At 64.9% G+C, this 17,318-nt stretch overlaps 1 protein-coding gene across 2 annotated transcripts in view; it reads right to left on the reverse strand.

Moving 5' to 3' along the window:
• The window catches only part of HSPG2 (heparan sulfate proteoglycan 2), a 43,610-nt gene that overhangs the window by 16,616 nt on the left and 9,676 nt on the right, over nucleotides 1-17,318 (reverse strand). For both annotated transcript variants that reach the window (XM_030507927.1, XM_030507926.1), the window contains exons 8-51: nucleotides 16,956-17,219; nucleotides 16,762-16,881; nucleotides 16,560-16,691; nucleotides 15,722-15,866; nucleotides 14,651-14,799; nucleotides 14,424-14,570; nucleotides 14,196-14,359; nucleotides 13,562-13,738; nucleotides 12,775-12,971; nucleotides 12,551-12,698; nucleotides 12,344-12,471; nucleotides 12,172-12,258; nucleotides 12,039-12,097; nucleotides 11,880-11,947; nucleotides 11,093-11,233; nucleotides 10,446-10,622; nucleotides 10,193-10,372; nucleotides 9,997-10,115; nucleotides 9,220-9,331; nucleotides 9,024-9,137; nucleotides 8,811-8,938; nucleotides 8,647-8,733; nucleotides 8,509-8,558; nucleotides 8,346-8,434; nucleotides 8,119-8,259; nucleotides 7,843-8,034; nucleotides 7,039-7,131; nucleotides 6,882-6,962; nucleotides 6,567-6,797; nucleotides 6,342-6,455; nucleotides 6,123-6,250; nucleotides 5,954-6,040; nucleotides 4,459-4,685; nucleotides 4,274-4,384; nucleotides 4,101-4,201; nucleotides 3,074-3,254; nucleotides 2,315-2,374; nucleotides 1,996-2,118; nucleotides 1,767-1,907; nucleotides 978-1,120; nucleotides 759-894; nucleotides 528-673; nucleotides 297-435; nucleotides 65-219 (exon numbers count right to left, since the gene is read on the reverse strand). In XM_030507927.1, coding sequence (XP_030363787.1) covers nucleotides 65-219; nucleotides 297-435; nucleotides 528-673; nucleotides 759-894; nucleotides 978-1,120; nucleotides 1,767-1,907; nucleotides 1,996-2,118; nucleotides 2,315-2,374; nucleotides 3,074-3,254; nucleotides 4,101-4,201; nucleotides 4,274-4,384; nucleotides 4,459-4,685; nucleotides 5,954-6,040; nucleotides 6,123-6,250; nucleotides 6,342-6,455; nucleotides 6,567-6,797; nucleotides 6,882-6,962; nucleotides 7,039-7,131; nucleotides 7,843-8,034; nucleotides 8,119-8,259; nucleotides 8,346-8,434; nucleotides 8,509-8,558; nucleotides 8,647-8,733; nucleotides 8,811-8,938; nucleotides 9,024-9,137; nucleotides 9,220-9,331; nucleotides 9,997-10,115; nucleotides 10,193-10,372; nucleotides 10,446-10,622; nucleotides 11,093-11,233; nucleotides 11,880-11,947; nucleotides 12,039-12,097; nucleotides 12,172-12,258; nucleotides 12,344-12,471; nucleotides 12,551-12,698; nucleotides 12,775-12,971; nucleotides 13,562-13,738; nucleotides 14,196-14,359; nucleotides 14,424-14,570; nucleotides 14,651-14,799; nucleotides 15,722-15,866; nucleotides 16,560-16,691; nucleotides 16,762-16,881; nucleotides 16,956-17,219 — 5,912 coding nt within the window. The remainder of the gene's footprint in view (nucleotides 1-64; nucleotides 220-296; nucleotides 436-527; nucleotides 674-758; nucleotides 895-977; nucleotides 1,121-1,766; nucleotides 1,908-1,995; nucleotides 2,119-2,314; nucleotides 2,375-3,073; nucleotides 3,255-4,100; nucleotides 4,202-4,273; nucleotides 4,385-4,458; nucleotides 4,686-5,953; nucleotides 6,041-6,122; nucleotides 6,251-6,341; nucleotides 6,456-6,566; nucleotides 6,798-6,881; nucleotides 6,963-7,038; nucleotides 7,132-7,842; nucleotides 8,035-8,118; nucleotides 8,260-8,345; nucleotides 8,435-8,508; nucleotides 8,559-8,646; nucleotides 8,734-8,810; nucleotides 8,939-9,023; nucleotides 9,138-9,219; nucleotides 9,332-9,996; nucleotides 10,116-10,192; nucleotides 10,373-10,445; nucleotides 10,623-11,092; nucleotides 11,234-11,879; nucleotides 11,948-12,038; nucleotides 12,098-12,171; nucleotides 12,259-12,343; nucleotides 12,472-12,550; nucleotides 12,699-12,774; nucleotides 12,972-13,561; nucleotides 13,739-14,195; nucleotides 14,360-14,423; nucleotides 14,571-14,650; nucleotides 14,800-15,721; nucleotides 15,867-16,559; nucleotides 16,692-16,761; nucleotides 16,882-16,955; nucleotides 17,220-17,318) is intronic.

Here is a 17,318-nt window from a genome sequence, read left to right on the forward strand (position 1 = left end):
GCACGGGGCCATGCATCAACCCCAACCACCCGTCTTGGTGCCATCCCCATCCGGTGTCCCCTACCTGGTGCCTGGCAGGGAGGGACCCCCCGCGCTTGTACCAGGTGACAGTGGCCTGTCCCTGCCCGGCCACCACGCAGTTGAGGTCCAGGCTCTGTCCCTCGGCCACGGTGGATGAAGACGCATCGATTCGGATGGGGACACCCGAAGTTGGTGGCCCTGGGGGGAAGGACAGAGCCATGATCACCCATCTGGGACCAGCATGTCCCTGCTGGTGCCACCGAGCCTGGTCTCACCATAGGATGAGCCAGATCCAGCCACGACGGTGACGATGACGGACGCCTCCCGGACGGTGGTCCCCAGGCTCGCCCGGCACACGTACTCCCCTGAGTCAGCTGCTGTGACATGGGGGACACGCAGCCGGGACCCTGAAACCTGCGGTTGGGGACATGCATTGGTGTCACCTAGTGGGGCACAGGGCAGGATTTGGGGTGCTGCCTGCACTGTGGGTGCTGCTGGTGCCATACCTGGTGTCCAGCGGGCAGGGAGCCACCGCGCTTGTACCATGTCACAGTGGTGGCACCAGCTCCGGCCACCACACAGTCGAGGTCCAGGGTCTGTCCCTCGGTGACGGATGGGGACGAGGACTCGATGCGCATGGGTGGTGCTGACCCTGCATGGGGGAAAAGGGGGGACACGGGTGGGTTGTGGTCCCCAAAACCATCCCAAACCCTGTTGGTGTTCCTCACCCGCCTCACCTGGCACCACCACCACCTCGATGGCGGCACGAGCTGTGCCCGCAGCGCTGGTGCCCACGCAGAGGTAGATGCCACCATCGGCCGCTGTCACGGCGGGGATGACCAGCGTGGCGATGTCGGCGTGTTCAGTGCGGGACTGCGGCACAAGGGTGGGTGTGAGCAGCACCCACGGTGCACGCACCCCATGGGAGCACCCAAGGGTGCCGGTACCCGGCTCACCTGCGGCGGCAGGGTGCCCCCCTGCTTCTCCCAGGTGATGGTGGCGGTGGGTGACCCCGAGACCCGGCAGTAGAGCCGCACCGTGGAGCCCTCCTGCACCTCCGTCCGCTCCGGGCTCACCTGCACCTGCGGTGTGCCGGTGCCTGGGGGGACAGGGGGGCACCGGGAGGTGATGGGGTGACAGGGGTGATGCAGGTCATGAGGATGATGGGGACAACAGAGGATGAAGGGGAGGATGGAGATGATGGGGGTTGTAGGGATGGTGGGGACCATGAGGAGTGGTGGGGATGATGAGGGGTGACAGAGATGATGGTGGGGGACAGTGGGTTGATGGGGATGATGGTGGTGATAGGGATGATGGGGATGATGGTGGTGATAGGGATGATGGGGATGATGGAGATAAGTGGGGATGATGGGGGTGACTGGGGGATGATGGTGATGGTGGGATGATGGTGATGAGGACAATGGATGATGGGAAATGACAGGGATGATGGTGATGGAGATGATGGGGGTGATGGGGACAATGGAGATGATGGAGATCAATGACAGGGATGCCGGGGACCACAGGGGTGACAGGGATGATGGAGCCAAGGGGGGGTGACATAGACGATAGCAGTTATGAGGATGATGGGGGTGACAGGGATAATGTAGATGATGAGGATGATGGGGACGGTGGGATGATGGTGATGAGGGGAATGGATGATGGGAGATGACAGGAATGACGGTGACAGGGATAATGGGGACAATGAGGACGATGGGGACAACCAGGACAATGGGGACAATGCTCACCTTGCACGTGGAGGAAGGCCCGTGCCGTGTGCTGCCCGGCGCTGCTGCGCGCCCGGCACATGTAGTGCCCCTCATCCGCAGGCTCCACGGCGCTGAACCGCAGCGTCCCCCCATGGACCACGGCCTGCGGCGGCAGCGCTCCTGCAGGGACACAGCCCAGTGTCACCCCCCGTCACCGTGTCCCCGAGCCTGGTACCGCTGCGTCCCCTCCATCCCCACAGGCACCTACCGAGCCACTCGAGGGTGGGCAGGGGGCTGCCGGTGCCCACGCAGCGGAACTCTGCCGGCTGCCCCGGTGCCACGCTCAGCTGCGCCGGCTCCACGGCGGCGGTGGGGGCTGCGGCGGTGCTGGCTGCGGTGACACCCGGGGGGGGGGGGGGCTCAGGGCTGGCCGGGGCCCCCCCTCATGGTGCTGGAGCGGTGGGAAGCAGGGTGGGGGGGTGGCGTGGTGCGGTGCACAGTGGGGTGCACGGTGGAGCCCTGGCATGCAGCGGGTGGGGGGCAGCACGTGGACCCCCCCACCCCAGGCCTCCCATATGGTGACTTACCTGGTCTGTGCCCCTCCATAAACTCAACGGGGCCATAAAACATCTGAGTCTTGGAGGGTGCTGCAAGAGGATGTGGGTGTCAGGGGAGCCCATCACCCGGGTGTCTGGGCACTACACTAGCCCAGCGCCCCAGCCTCTGGGAGCCAAGTGTGCCCACCACCCCAGTATCTAAGCAGTGGGTCTGCCCATCACCCTGACATCTGGGCACCGAGCCTGCCCATCACCCCAGCGCCTGGGCAGCCAGTGAGCCCATCATCCCGGCATCTAGGCACTCACCACCTTGGTGTCTAAGCACCAACTGTGCCCATCACCCTGTCATCTGGGCAACGAGCAGACCCATCACCCCAGTGTCTGGGCACCCAGAGTGTCCATCCCCCTGGTGTCTGGGTGCGAAGCCTGCCCCTCACCTTGGCTTCATGGCACCAAGCACACCCATCACCCCAGCGCCTGGGTGCCAAGTGTGCCCATCTCTCTGGCATCTGCGTGCTGGCTGTGCCCATCACCCCAGCCTCTTGGTGCACCGTGGTGCCCATTACCCTGGCATCTGGGCATCAGGCAAGCCCATCACACCAGTGCCTGGGCACTGAGGGTGCCCATCACCCCGGTGCTTGGATTCTGAGGGTACCCATCACCCCTGTGCCTGGGCACCGAGCCCATATTGCTTTGGTGTCTGAATGTCAAGCATACCCATCCCCGCAGCCCCTTGGTGCCCATCACCGCAGTGCCTGGGCTCTCGGGGTGCCCGGCACCGCGGCTCACCCTGCACGTAGAGTGTGGCGGTGCCCTCGTCCATGTCCAACATGTTGGAGCCGGTGCAGACGTAGACGCCGGCGTCCTCGGGCCGCACGCGCCGCAGGGTCAGGATGCCGTTGAAGTCCACGGCCCCGGCCGGCAGCGAGCCGTGGTTCTGCCGCGTCCACACCAGCGTGTAGGCAGGAGACTGCGGGGAGCGGGGGAACAGGGACAGGCCTGAAGCCACGGGGATGGGCACGCTGGGGCTACACACCCATCCAGGCACCCACGGAGCACCCAGGGGTGTCAGGGTGTTCCGTAGAGGTATGTGGGCAGCCAAGGGTGTCCCTGTATCCTGCAGGACCCCGTGGGCACCCAAGGGTGTTCATGTGTCTTGTGTGACCAGGTGGGCACCCATGGGTGTGCCAGTACCCTGCAGAGCCCCATGGGTACGCAAGGGTAGCCCTGTGCCCTGCAGGACCCCATGGGCACCCAAGGGTGTCCTTGTGTCCTGAATGACCCCATGGGCACCCAAGGGTGTCCCTGTGCCCTGAATGGCCCCGTGGGCACCCAGGGATGTCCCTCTGCTCTGTGTGACCAGGTGGGCACCCAGGGGTGCCGTGCATAGCTCCATAGGCATCCAGGGGTGTTCCCATGCCCTGCAGGACCCCATGGGTACCCAGGAGTGTTCCTATATGCCCCTATGGGAACCCAGGGGTGTCAGTGTGTCCCACAGAGATACATGGGCACCTGAAGGTGCTCTGGGGGCCCATAGGGCTGGCTGGGCACCCAGGGGTGTCCCTGTGTCCTGCAGGACCCCATGGACACCCATGGGTGGCCCTCTGCCCTGCACATCCCCATGGGCACCCAGGGGTGTCCCCATGGCCTGCATAGCCCTATGGGCACCCAGGGGTGTCCCTCTGCCCTGCATAGCCCTATGGGCACTCAGGGGTGTCCCCATGCCCTGCATAGCCCTATGGGCACCCAGGGGTGTCCCCATGCCCCGGGTGTCCCCATGCCCACCCAAGGGTGCCCCCAAGCCTCTGCAGCTCACCTTGCTCTTGGCGGTGCAGACGAAGGTGACATCAGCCCCGGGCTTCACCCGCTGCACCCGCTTCTCCTCCACGGTGACGGTGATGGGTTTGCCGGGGGTCTCTGCACCAAGACAGGAGAGCTCAGCCCCACTCCCCCCCACAGCGTGTGTGCCCCTCGGTGACGGTGACCCACCGGTGACGATGACCTCGGCGCGGCTGGCGTTGCTGTGCCGCAGGTTGCGGCAGGAGCAGATGTAGACACCGGCTTCGGAGGGCTGGATGCTGGCAAAGTGCAGCTCCTCACCTGGGGGGGGGACACATGGGTGACACCCCACATCCCCCCCCACACCTTGGGGACACCCCAGTGCCACCCCATACCTTGCCGCCGGCTCTGGGCGCCCTCGGGGAGGGGTCTCCCGTCTTCCCGCGCCCAGTGGTAGTAGAAGGGGGGGTCCCCGGTGGCCTGGCACCGCAGGGTGACGGCGCTGCCCTGCGCCACCGCGGTGCGCGGCGGGTGCACGCGGACGGCCAGCGGCACCGGGGGTCCCACCGGGACACAGCCCTGCCCGTGCGCCGACGGGTCACCCACGTAGCCAGGGGCGCAGCTGGGGGGACAAGGGGTGAGGAGGGGTTGAGGGGTGTATTGGGGTGCAGATACTGCGGTGAGTGCTGGGAGGGATAGCAGGGTGGGTATATTGGGGGGTGTATATTGGGGTATATGAGGGTTCATATATTGGGGTGACTATATTGGGTTGAGTATATTTGGGTGAGTATATCAGGGTGGGTATGTTGGGGTGCGTATGTCAGGGTGAGCTCATTAGAGTGCATATATTGGGGTGAGCTCATAGGGATGGGTATATTGGGGTGGGTATATTGGGGTTCATGTATCGGCAAGAGTATACTGCGGTGGGTATATGGGGGTTCATATGTTTAGGTGAGTATATCGGGGTGAGGACATTGGGGTGGGTATGTTGGGGTGCACATATCAGGGTGAACTCATAGGGGTGAGTATATTGGGGAGGGTATATCATGGTTCATATATTGGGGTGGCTCCAGTGGGGTGAGTATATTGGGGGGCATATATTGGGGTGAGCTCACAGGGATGCGTATATTGGGGTGGGTATATTGGGGTTCATGTATCAGGGTGAGTATACTGGGATGGGTAGATCAGAGTGAGTATATCAGGGTTCAAATATTGGGGTGAGCCTACTGGGGTGGGTCTATCGGACTGAGTATATCAGGGTGGGTATATGGGGGTTCATATATTTGGATGAGCATATTGGGGTGAGTACATTGGGATGGGTATGTTGGGGTGCACACATCAGGGTGAACTCATACGGGTGAGTATATTGGGGAGGGTATATCATGGTTCATATATTGGGGTGAGTATATTGGGGGGCATATATTGGGGTGAGCTCATAGGTGTGGGTATATCAGGGTGGGTCTATTGGGTCACGTATACTGGGGTGAGTATATCGGGGTTCAAACACTGGGGTGAGCCTATTGGGGTGGGTCTCTTGGGGTGAGTATATCAGGGTGGGTAGATTGGGGTGAGCACTTTGGGGTGCGTATGCTGGGGTGCATAGGTCAGGGTGAGACCATTAGGTTGCATATATTGGGGTGAGCTCATAGGGGTGAGTATTTTGGGGTGGGTATATCAGGGTGAGTCTATTGGGGTGGGTAAAGCAGGAGAACATTGGGGTGAGTATATTGGGGTGGGCCCTTTGGGGTGGGTATGTTGGGGTGAGCCCATCAGGGTGGGTACATGGGGGTGAGCCCATTGGGGTGAGTTTGGGGGGTGTGTACATGGGGTGACCTCATTGGGGTGTGTTTTGGGGGGTATATAGATGTGTTTGGGGTGCCGGAGCCTCACCGCTCGCAGTACTGCCCGGTGTATCCCGGCTCGCAGGCGGTGCAGCGGTACCCGCCACCCTCCAAACTCTCACAGGTCCTGGAGAACCTGGAGGGGGACACATGGATGAGGTGGGGACACGTCCCCTCCCAGCACCCCCAGCACCCCCAAGCCCAGCACTGGCACTCACTGGTTTTCGGGGTACGGGAGGGGGCAGGCGCAGGGCTGGCAGTCCTCGGGGGTACCAGCGGTGGCATCCCCATAGAACCCGGGGGCACATTGGTCACAGAAGTCCCCTGCTGTGTTGTGCAGGCATCCCTGGGGGGGACACACACACACACATTGAGGGGGTCAGGGCTGGGGTGACACCCCCAGACCCCCCCAAAACCTGCTCAATGTGAAGCCTTACGGAGCAGACGCCGCTCTCGGGGTGGCAGCTCTCGGAATGCCCATTGCACTCGCAGAGCTCACAGTGCCCCAGGTACAGCCCCCCCCCGGTGCGGGTGTAACCGGGGGCACAATCCTGGGGGGGAAGGAAGAAAAAGGGGGGGGTCAGTGTTATGACACCCCCAAAACACCCTTGGGAAGGGTTGTGGGGATGCTGGGGGGGATGCTGAGGGATGCAGGGGCTCACCTGGCAGGACAGCCCGTGGTACCCGGGGGGGCAGCGGCATTCCTCCACCTCGAGGGCCGGGGGGAGGCCGGGCTGGGGGGGCACGGCCACGTCCATGGAGACATCGGCGATGCTGGATGCGGCCGTGCTGGTGGAGTAGGTGGCTCGGATGAGGATCTCATCCAGGTCGGCCAAAGCCATCAGGAGATGCTCCCTTGTCGCTGGTTGTCCATCTGGGCGCTGCCAGTATTGCTGCGGGCAGGGGGGTGTCAGGGGGTACCAGGGGGTGTCGGGGGGGACACGGGGGCTCTGCAGGGCACCAGGGACCCCTCCTACCTCCCGGAAAATGATCTTGAAGGGCTGGGGGGTCCCTGGGGGCAGGTCAGGCTGATGGGCCACCAGTGTGATGTCGTTGCCCTGTGGAGATAGGAGGGGTTAAGGAGGGTCCTGGTGTCACCCTGTGGTGCCCCATTGACTGCCAGCACCCCCATACCGTGATCTGGATGTCGGCATCAGGCAGGGGGGCTCCCTGCCCCCCCGGTGTGTAGGTCAGGGTGTAGCGGAGGCGCCCGCCATAGGAGCCCACCTATGGGGAGATGGTGGGATGGGATCAGGATTGGGATGGGGAGAAGGACTGGGATGGGAATGGGAAGGGGCAGAATGGGATGGGGATAAGGATGGAGATGGGATGGGATTGGGAATGGGCAGGGCAGGATAGGGATGTGGATGGGAATGGAATGGGATGGGAATGGGAAGGGGCAGGGGAGATGGGGATGAAGATGGGATGGGATTGGGAATGGCAGGACAGGATAGGGGTGTGGATGGGAATGGAATGGGATGGGAATGGGAAGGGGCAGGGGAGATGGGGGTGAAGATGGGATGGGATTGGGAATGGCAGGACAGGATAGGGATGTGGATGGGAATGGAATGGGATAGGAATGGGAAGGGGAGATGAGGATGCAGATGGGATGGGATTGGGAATGGCAGGACAGGATAGGGATGGGGATGGGGAAAGGGAAGATAGAGGAAGAGGAAGAGGAAGAGGAAGAGGATGGGAAATGGGGATGCGGAGGGGGAAGGTGATGGGATAAGGTAGAGATGAGGAAGGAAAAAGGGGTAAAGGAAAAAGGGGAGAGGAAAAAGGAGGAAGGAAAAGGGGGAAGAAAAAGGGGGAAGGGAAAAGAGGGAAGGGAAAAGGGGAAAGGGAAAAGGGGGAAGGGAAAAGCAGGGACAGGGGAGGCTCCGGCAGAGCTCCCGCTGCACCCCTGTCCCCAAGGAGGGGGGGACACCCCATCACCTTGTCCCCCTGGTAGGGGGGCGGCAGCTGCCAGTAGTAGGAGTCGGGGGGCAGGTCCCCGAAGCGGCCGTAGCTGAGGCGGGGCTGGGGGGGCCCCGGCTGCACCGTGAAGCCGGAGCCCACGCGGGTGCTGCGCTGCCGGTTCACCAGCGCGAAGCCCTGCGCGTCACCGGCACCAAAGCGCGTCTGGACCTATAGAGCGGGGATAACGGGTGAGTGCGGGGCTGGGGGCACCAGGGGACATTGGGGACACCCTGGGACGGGGGGGGCACTCACGGTGCCGCGGGCATAGCCGGTGCTGGCGCAGTGCTGGACGATGCCCATGCAGAAGCAGGGCAGGCACCCGGCCGCCTCATCCGCGCTCAGGTGGAAGTGGTGGGGCCGGCACGTGGCGCAGCGGGGACCCTCCACGTTGGCCTGCGGAGGGGATGGTGACACACGTCAGGGGGGACACGTCGCCCTCGCAGGGCTTGGGGACACGCTGGTGGGGACACCGGCCTCACCTTGCAGTGACACTGCCCGTTGGCATCGCAGCCCTCGCCGGTGCTGCCGCGTGGGTCACATTGGCACTGCCCCACGGGGACACCTGGCTCTAGGGGGGGACACACAGTGGTTAACATGACCCCCATCACTGCCACCACCATGTCCCCTCCCTGTGACACTCACCTCGGCACGGCTCCCCCCGCAGCGGGTCCCCCACGTACCCAGGGGAGCACCTATAGGGGGGTCACCAATAAAAGAGCCAATGAGGGGGGGTTGCACGCCCCCAAAATCACCCCACACCCCTCCGGGGTCCCCTGGCACCTCTGGCACTGGCGTCCGCTGTGCCCCGGGGCGCAGGCGCTGCAGGTTGGCTGCCCATCCGTGTCCTCAAAGCAGGTCTTGGTCACCCTATGAGGGGACAAAGGGATGGGTGAGACCCCGCTGGTGTCCCCAGGGATGGAGGGGACATGAGGGGTGGCACCTACTGGCTTTCCCCATGGGGTCCATGGCAGGGACAGGGCTGGCAGTCGCCCGGGGTGCCACGGGTGGCATCACCATAGTAGCCGGGTTGGCACTTGTCACATTGGGGACCTTCAGTATGATCCTGGCAGCCCTGCAAAGGAGGATGGGGGGGAGAAAGGTGTCGCTGGCACGGCCATGGGGGTCCCTGGGGTGTCCCCTCGCTGTCCCCAGCTCACCTGGCAGACGCCGGTCTCGGGGTGGCACTCGGTGGCATGGCCGTGGCACTGGCACGGCTCACACGTGCCCAGGTAGAGCCCGGCGCTGGTGCGGGTGTAGCCGGTGTCGCAGTCCTGCGGTGGGGACATGGGGACAGGGGTGACATGGCTGCCCCTCGGTGTCCCCAGCACCGGGGAGGGGTGGCCGGGGTCTCACCTGGCAGGAGGCCCCGCGGTACCCGGCCGGGCACGTGCAATCCTCCACCTCCAGCGCCGGCGGGCGCCCGGTGGCGTGTGGCACCGCCACGTCCAGGGTGACATCGGACAGCCTGCGGGAGAGAGGGGACGTCCCCACTGCCCGGCATGCCCATGGCCACATGTCCCCATGTCCCTGTGTCCCTACAGCCACATGTCCCCATCTCCCCTTGCCCCCATGCACCCATACCCCCATGTCCATGTCCCCATACCCCCATTTCCCCATGAACCCTGTCCCCATGTCCCCATATCTGCATGTCCCTGTGTCCCCATGTCCCCATGATCCCATGTCCCCATGTCCCCCATATGCCCCTGGCCCCATGGCTCCATCTCTACATGTCCTCATGACCCCATGTCCCCATGACCCCATGTCCCCATGACCCTGTATCCCCATGTCCCCATATCCGCATGTCCCTGTGTCCCCATCTCCCCATGACTCCATGTCCCCATGTCCCATGTCCCCCATATCCCCATGGCTCCATCTCTCCACGGCCCCATCTCCCCATGTCCCCATGTCCTATGGCCCCATGTCCCCATGGCCCCATCTCCCCATGTCCCCATGTCCTATGGCCCCATGTCCCCATGTCCCCCATCTCCCCATGTCCCCATGTCCTATGGCCCCACGTCCCCATGTCCCCCATATCCCCATGGTCCCATGTCCCCCATGTCCCCATGGTCCCATGGCTCCATCTCCCCATGTCCCATGTCCTGTGTCCCCATGTCCCCATGTCCCTGGTACCTGCTCTCCTCCGGCTGATCTGAGTAGGACGCCCGGATCATGAAGAGGTCGACATCAGCCAAAGCCATCAGCAGATGCTCCCGGGTGGCATCGCGCCCATCCGTGCGGCGCCAGGCGCGCTGCGGCACAACCGGGGGGTGACCACCGTGTCCCCAACCCCATCGCGGGCTCAGGGGACACAGGGGCTGCTCCTCACCTCGCGGAAGGGCACGGTGACGGTGGTGGGGACCCCGGAGGGGACGCTGGTGTCGGAGAAGTGCTCCAGCAGGATGCCGTTGCCCTGCAGCAGGACGTGGGGCTGGCGCGGCAGCGGTTGTGCGCCCGCCGCTGCCCGGTGCGTCACCGTGAACCGCAGCTCGCCACCGTACGATGTCACCTGCGGGCAGGACGTGAGGCTCAGCTGGGCACGGGGACACCCACCGCGTCCCCCCCGGCCCCGGCGCCACCACCTTGTCCCCTGCGAAGGCCGCGGGCAGCACCCAGTAGTAGACATCCCGGGGCAGCGCATGGAAGGTGTCGAAGAGCAGCTCCCGCGGCGAGGAGAAGCGGGCGCTGGCACCCACCGGCTGCGCCCCGGCTGCCGTGGCCAGGAACAGCGGCGCCGTGTCCTCGGCAGTGAGTGTGACCTGGAGCGGGACAGGGAATGGGCTTGGCAGGGGGATGGCACAGCACGGCACGGCACAACATAGCATGGCATGGCACAGCATGGCATAGCATAACGTGAAACAACACGACAGGACATGGCATATAACAGCTTATCATCAGACAACATGGGAAGACATAGCACAACATGATGTGACATGGCACAACATGGCAGGACATAGAATATAAATCACTGCACGACATGGCATGACACAGCATGACACAGTATGGCATGGCATGGCAAGGGAGAGCATGGCAAGGCGTAGCATATAATAGCACAGCATGGCTTGACATGCCTCGTATGGCACAACATGGGCTGCAATGGTCCATGGCACAACATGGCACTACATGGCACCGCATCCACAACAGGGCACAGCACGGCCCGGCACAGCCTGGCATGACATGACATGACCTGACATGACACAACATGACCCGACATGCCCCACGGCGGTACCTGGTGTCGGCTCCACGCGGAGCTGGCGCAGTGCCGCGAGACGCCCATGCAGAAGCAGGGCAGGCAGCCCTCCGCGTTGGCCGCGCTCAGGTGGAACGTGCCGGCGGCACAGGAGTCACAGAGCCGGCCCCGCACGTTGGGCTGCGGCAACGGGGGGTGCACGGGCAGGTTATGGGGGGTGCCATGGGGACGGGTGGCAGGGCGGGGGGGGGGCGGGTGGGACCAGCTTGATGCAGAGGGGCTGGGAAACGGTGGGACTGGGTGCTGAGGCGGAGGGTTGGGGGCCATGGAGGGCTTGGACTGGGTCTCATGGCGGGTTGGACTGGGTGCTGGAGGGGGGGGGTGATTGGGTGCCGTGAGGGGGTCAGACTGGGTGCTATGGGGGATTGAACCGGGAACCCCAGAGACAGGAGTGGGTACCACAGCTGGGGTCAGACTGGTTCCCATGGGGGTTGGACTGGGTGCTATGGGGCAGGGGTAGCCTGGGTGCTGAGGGGGTGGGGCTCGGTACCTCAGGAATAAGACTGGGTGCTATGGAGGGGTCGGGAGTGGACTGGGTGCTGGGGAGGGGTGGAATGTGTGCTATGGGGGGCTTGGACTGGGTGCTGGGGGGATCAGACTGGGTACCCCAGGGATCAGATTGGGTGCCATAGCCAGGGTCAGACTGGGTGCCGTGGAGGATTGGACTGGGAACCCCAGGGATCCCACTGGGTGCTATTGGGAATCCCACTGGGTGCAGTGGGGGACGGGAGCCCCCATCACCCCCCTCCCCGCACCCTGCCCTCACCTTGCACCGACACGTGCCACCATCCTCATCCTTGCCCCCGCGGGCATCACACTTGACGAGCTCCTGACCTGTGGTGGGCAGCGAGGGCGAGGGTGGGGGCAGCACCCATGGGTGGGGGGGAAAACACCCATAGGGCAGGGGGGTCACCCCCCCACTCACCAATTGGGGTGCACTTGCCGCCTGGCTGGATGGGGTCTCCCTCGTAGCCCGGGGCGCACCTATGGGGATGGGGGTGATGGGTGGGGGGGTCTCTGGTGCTGGGGGGGTATTTAGGGACCCCGCACCCTGTCACCTCTCGCAGCGGCGCCCGGCGTAACCGGGTGCGCAGGCGTCACACGTGGCTTGTCCATCGGTGTCCAGGAAGCATGAGTCCGAAAACCTGCGGTGACAGTGACAGGGACACACCAGGGGGTGGTGGCATCTTAGGGGGGGGGTTTGGGGTGTCCCCGGGGGTTGTCACCCACCTCCGAGATGTCTCCGTGTAGGGGCAGGGACACGGGTGACACGCGGTGGCCGTGCCCTTGGTGGCGTCGCCGAAGAAGCCGGGTTTGCACTTCTCGCACTGGGGACCCTCCGTGTTGTGTTGGCAGTTCTGGGGGGGGACACACGTGTCACAGGGGGAGTGGTGACACCAAACTATGTCCCCATCCCCTTGTCACCCCCGTCCTTACCAGGCAGTGCCCAAAAACGGGGTCGCAGGTGCTGGAGTGTCCGTGGCAGCCGCAGCCGGAGCACGTCCCCAGGTAGGGTCCCTTTGTCACCCGCTCGAAGCGGGGGGCGCAGCGCTGGCACGACAGCCCCGTGTAGCCCACAGGGCACCTGGGGACACAGCGGTGTGACGATGCCATCGCGGCCGGTGGTGGCACCGACCCGGCACCTCGCTGCGAGCGGTCACCTGCACTCCTCGACGTCCCCGGCTGGCCCCAGGCCAGTGACGCTGGTGCTGGTGACGTCCATGGCCACGTCGCTGAGCCCCACGCTGGCCATGCGCCCGTCGTACACCGCGCGGATGAAGATGCCCTCCAGGTCCTGCAGCACCAGCAGCAGCAGCTCCCGGCTCACCGGGGCGCCCTCCTCGTCCTCCCAGCGGTCCTGTGGTGACGGTGACACCGGTGTCACCCCGCGGTGATGGCAACGCTGGTATCACCCACCTAACGTCACCAGCACCCACCCATCGCCACCGTCACCATCAGCCACCCATCACCTCCTGCGTCACCCGCCCACCATCACCCTTCCACCACCACCATTACCAGTATCACCATCACCCACCCATCACCACAACCACCACCATCACCTATTCGCCGCCACCCCCACTGTCACCCACCCACCATCACTGCTACCACCGTCCCATCATCACCCTTTCACCACCACCATCACTCGCCCATCACCACCACCATCACCCACCCACCATCACCAGCATCACCCTGCCACCATCACTGTCACTCACCCACGATCACAAGCATCACCCACCAACCATCACCCTTCCACCACCACCATCATGCACCAATCACTACCATCACCATCACCAACCCACCCACCATCACCAGCATCACCCACCCCGTCACCGCCACCAACCACCACCATCACCCACCCATCACCACCAGCATCACCATCCCTACCATGACGCTCCCACAACCACCCTTCCACCACCATCACCCCCCCACCCATGCCAGCCCCCCCACCTCGGTGAAGGGCACGTGCCGCCGGTTGAGGACGTCGGGCTGGGTGTCCCCGTCGCGCGCCCGCAGCTGCCGCCCGTGGCCCCGCAGCAGCACGTCGGGGTGTGTGGTGGGCTCGGGGGGGCCCCGTCCCAGCCGGTACCGCACCCCATAGCTCAGCGCTCCCCCATAGGCATCCACCTGCAGCACCACGGGATGTCAGCAGCCACCACATCGGCGTCCCCAACCCTTAATCCACCCCAGCATCACCTTGTCCCCATCCCCACCCCAGCATCGCCTTGTCCCCATCCCCGTCCCCACCCCAGCATCACCTTGTCCCCATCCCCACCCCAGCATCACCTTGTCCCCATCCCTACCCCAGCATCGCCTTGTCTCCATCCCCACCCCAGCATCACCTTGTCCCCATCCCCACCCCAGCATCACCTTGTCCCCATCCCTACCCCAGCATCGCCTTGTCTCCATCCCCACCCCAGCATCACCTTGTCCCCATCCCCGTCCCCACCCCAGCATCACCTTGTCCCCATCCCAGTCCCCACCCCAGCATCACCTTGTCCCCATCCCCACCCCAGCATTGCCTTGTCCCCATCCCCACCCCAGCATCATCTTGTCCCCATCCCCGTCCCCACCCCAGCATCACCTTGTCCCCAAGGAAGGCGTCCGGCAGTGCCCAGAAAGCATCGAGGGCCAGGAAGCGTCGGGACAGATCCAGGAGCTGGAATTCCTCAGAACCCACATCCACGTGGAGCTGGGTGGCCGATAGCACCGGCAGGGACGGCGCCGCCGGCACCGTCACGTTGACTCCTGTGAGGAGATGCTCAGTCCCCGCCGTGTCCCTTGTCCCCTGTCCCTTGTCCCCATCACTCACCCTTGAAGTCGTCAGGGCGGTCGAAGCGCAGGCGCAGGCGGTGCCGGTGCCGGGCGGTGGCGCGGCAGGAGGTGGTGACACCAAAGCAGAAGCAGGGCAGGCAGCGGGATGTCCCCGTCATCTCGAAGTGGCCCTCGGGGCACGGCCCTGCAGGGGGGGGGACACACGGTGGGTGATGGTGACAGCGCCATGGTGGAGGGGATGCGATAGGGAAGGGGGATGCTCACCAGGGCGGGTGACGGTGAGGATGCTGTCGGGGATGCCGAACACCATGCCCAGGGTGTTGATGGCCTCGCAAGTGTAGGCGCCTTGGTCGGATTCCTTCACGTCACGGATGGTCAACGTGCCCTGCCCGGCCTCGCTCACGATCGACACCCTGCGCGGCACGACTGGCACCCAGCGCCCGGCAAATCGGGGCACCCCGTGCACCCGATACACCCAGCACACAGGCACACCAGCACACCCAGTACACCCAGCATACCGGCGCACTGGCACACCCGGTGCGCGCAGCACACAGACACACAAGTACACCCAGTACACCGAGCCCACAGGCACACAGACACACCAGTACACCCGGTACACCCGGTACACCCTGTACACCAAGCACACAGGCACACCGGTACACCCGGTACCCCCAGTACACCCTGTACACCGAGCACACAGGCACACAGACACACCAGTACACCTGGTACCCCCAGCACACAGGCACACCGGTACACCCGGTACCCCCAGTACACCCTGTACACCGAGCACACAGGCACACAGACACACCAGTACACCCAATACACCCAGCATACCTGGTACACTGGTACACCGGTACACCCAGCACACAGGCACACCGATACACCCTACACACCCAGCACACAGACACACACCGGTACACCCGGTACACCGGTACACCCAGCACACAGGCACACCAGTACACCCGGCACATGCACCATGCAGACACGCCGGTACCCCCGGCACACCGGCACCGGGACGGGAGCACAGCCCCGCTGCCGCCCTGCTCACACCCAGGCCCCGCCCCTCGGGCTCTAAGCTCCGCCCCTTGCTGAGACCCCGCCATAAGCCCCTCCCATCGTCACAAGCCACGCCCCCCCAGTCCCTCCCACCACCGCACGCTCCGCCCCAAGCACCGCCCCCTCAGCCGCACACCCACAAGCTCCGCCCCCCGCAGGCCACGCCCCCTCCCCATTGATAACCCCCCCATTCACAAGCCCCCCCATTGATAAGCCCCTCCTCATTCATAAGCCCCCCCATTCATAAGCCCCTCCAGGACCCCCTTAGGCCCCGCCCACCTGTGGCTGCTGGGGGGGTGTCCCCAGTTGAGGCGCCAGGTGACGATGGGTGTGGGGACACCGGTGGCCGCGCAGGTGAAGGTGACGGTCTGCCCCGGCACGGCCTGCACCGCGTCCCGCGGCAGCGACACCACCTGCGGGGGCACTGCCCGCGACACCCGTCACCACCCGCCACACTGGGGCCCGCGACACCCGGCACCACCCGCCACACCGGGACCCCCACACCGGGACATGGTACTGCATGGGGACAGGGACAACGGGGACACCAGCGCAGCAACCAGCACTGTGCCATGGCACTGGGTTCCCAGTATAGCACCACTCAGGGACAGCGTGGGGTCCCCAGCCCGGCATGAGCACAAGGTCCCCATCACAGCACCCAGCACCACGCCATGGTATGAGGTCCCCAGGGTGACACCACTTGGGGACAGAGCCACCAGTGTGGCACCCAGCACAGAACCATGGCCCCAGGTCCCCCCATGGCACACACTGAGGACAGGGTCCCCAGCACAGTGTCCCCAGCACAGCTTGGGCACAGCATCCCCATCCTGGCCGTGGCACAGGGTCTGCAGGCACAGTGTTCCCATCCCGGTGCCATGGCACAGGGTCCGTCCCCATCCTGACCCCATAGCACACGGTCTCTGGGTGCAATGCCCCCAACCCAGTGCCATGGCATGGGGTCGCCATGGCACAATGTCCCCATCCCAGCCCCATGGCGCAGTGTCCCCATCCCAGTGCCCGCACAGCACATCCCGGCGCAGCTCGGACCCAGCACCCCCAGCAGAGCACCCCCAGGCCTGTCCCCTGCCCGTGCCAGCGTGTCCCCTCGGGTGGCACTCACCGCAGCCGACCTCATCGGAGCGGTCGGGGCAGTCGGGCTCGCGGTCGCACTGGTAGCTGGCGCGGATGCAGGTCCCGCTGGCCACACAGCGGAACTCGGCGGGTCCGCACGCCGCGCCGGGCGCCTTGGTGGCTGCACGGTGACGGTGCCACGCGTGAGCCGTGACCCGTCACACGCGTGTCCCCAACCCAGCCATACTCACGGCAATCGGCCTCGTCGGAGCCATCGCCGCAGTCGTTCTCGCCGTCGCATCGCCAGAGCTTGAGCGCGCAGTGCCCGTTGCGGCACTTGAACTCGTTGGGTTCGCAGGGGGACGGGGTGCCTGGGGGACGGGTGACGGGGTCAGCACCCATGGGTGCCCCCTGCGCCCTCCCTGCGGCAGTGCCATGGACTCACCACAAGCCTCCTCGTCGCTGCCGTCGGCGCAGTCGGCTTCTCCATCACACAGGTAGTCGCGGGGGACGCAGCGCCCGTCACCGCATGCGGCTTCTCCCACCCGGCACCCATCGACCGGCGCCTTGTGGGGCCGCGGGGTGCTGGGGGGCCGGGGGGTGCCGGGGCGCCGCGGCGGCGGGGGGGTGACGGCGGCGGTGGCGGTGCTCAGCGGGCGCGTGGTGGCAACCGGGCGGGATGTGGTGGGGGGCACCCGCGTGGAGGGGTCTGTGGGGATGGGGGGTTATGGGGGGAATGGGGGTGATGGGGTATAGGAGGGTATGGGGGAAATGGGGGGTTATGGGGGTATAAAGGGGAAATGGGGTG

The sequence above is a fragment of the Strigops habroptila genome, chromosome 16 (assembly GCF_004027225.2).
Source record: "Strigops habroptila isolate Jane chromosome 16, bStrHab1.2.pri, whole genome shotgun sequence".
Classification (NCBI taxonomy): Eukaryota; Metazoa; Chordata; class Aves; order Psittaciformes; family Psittacidae; genus Strigops; species Strigops habroptila.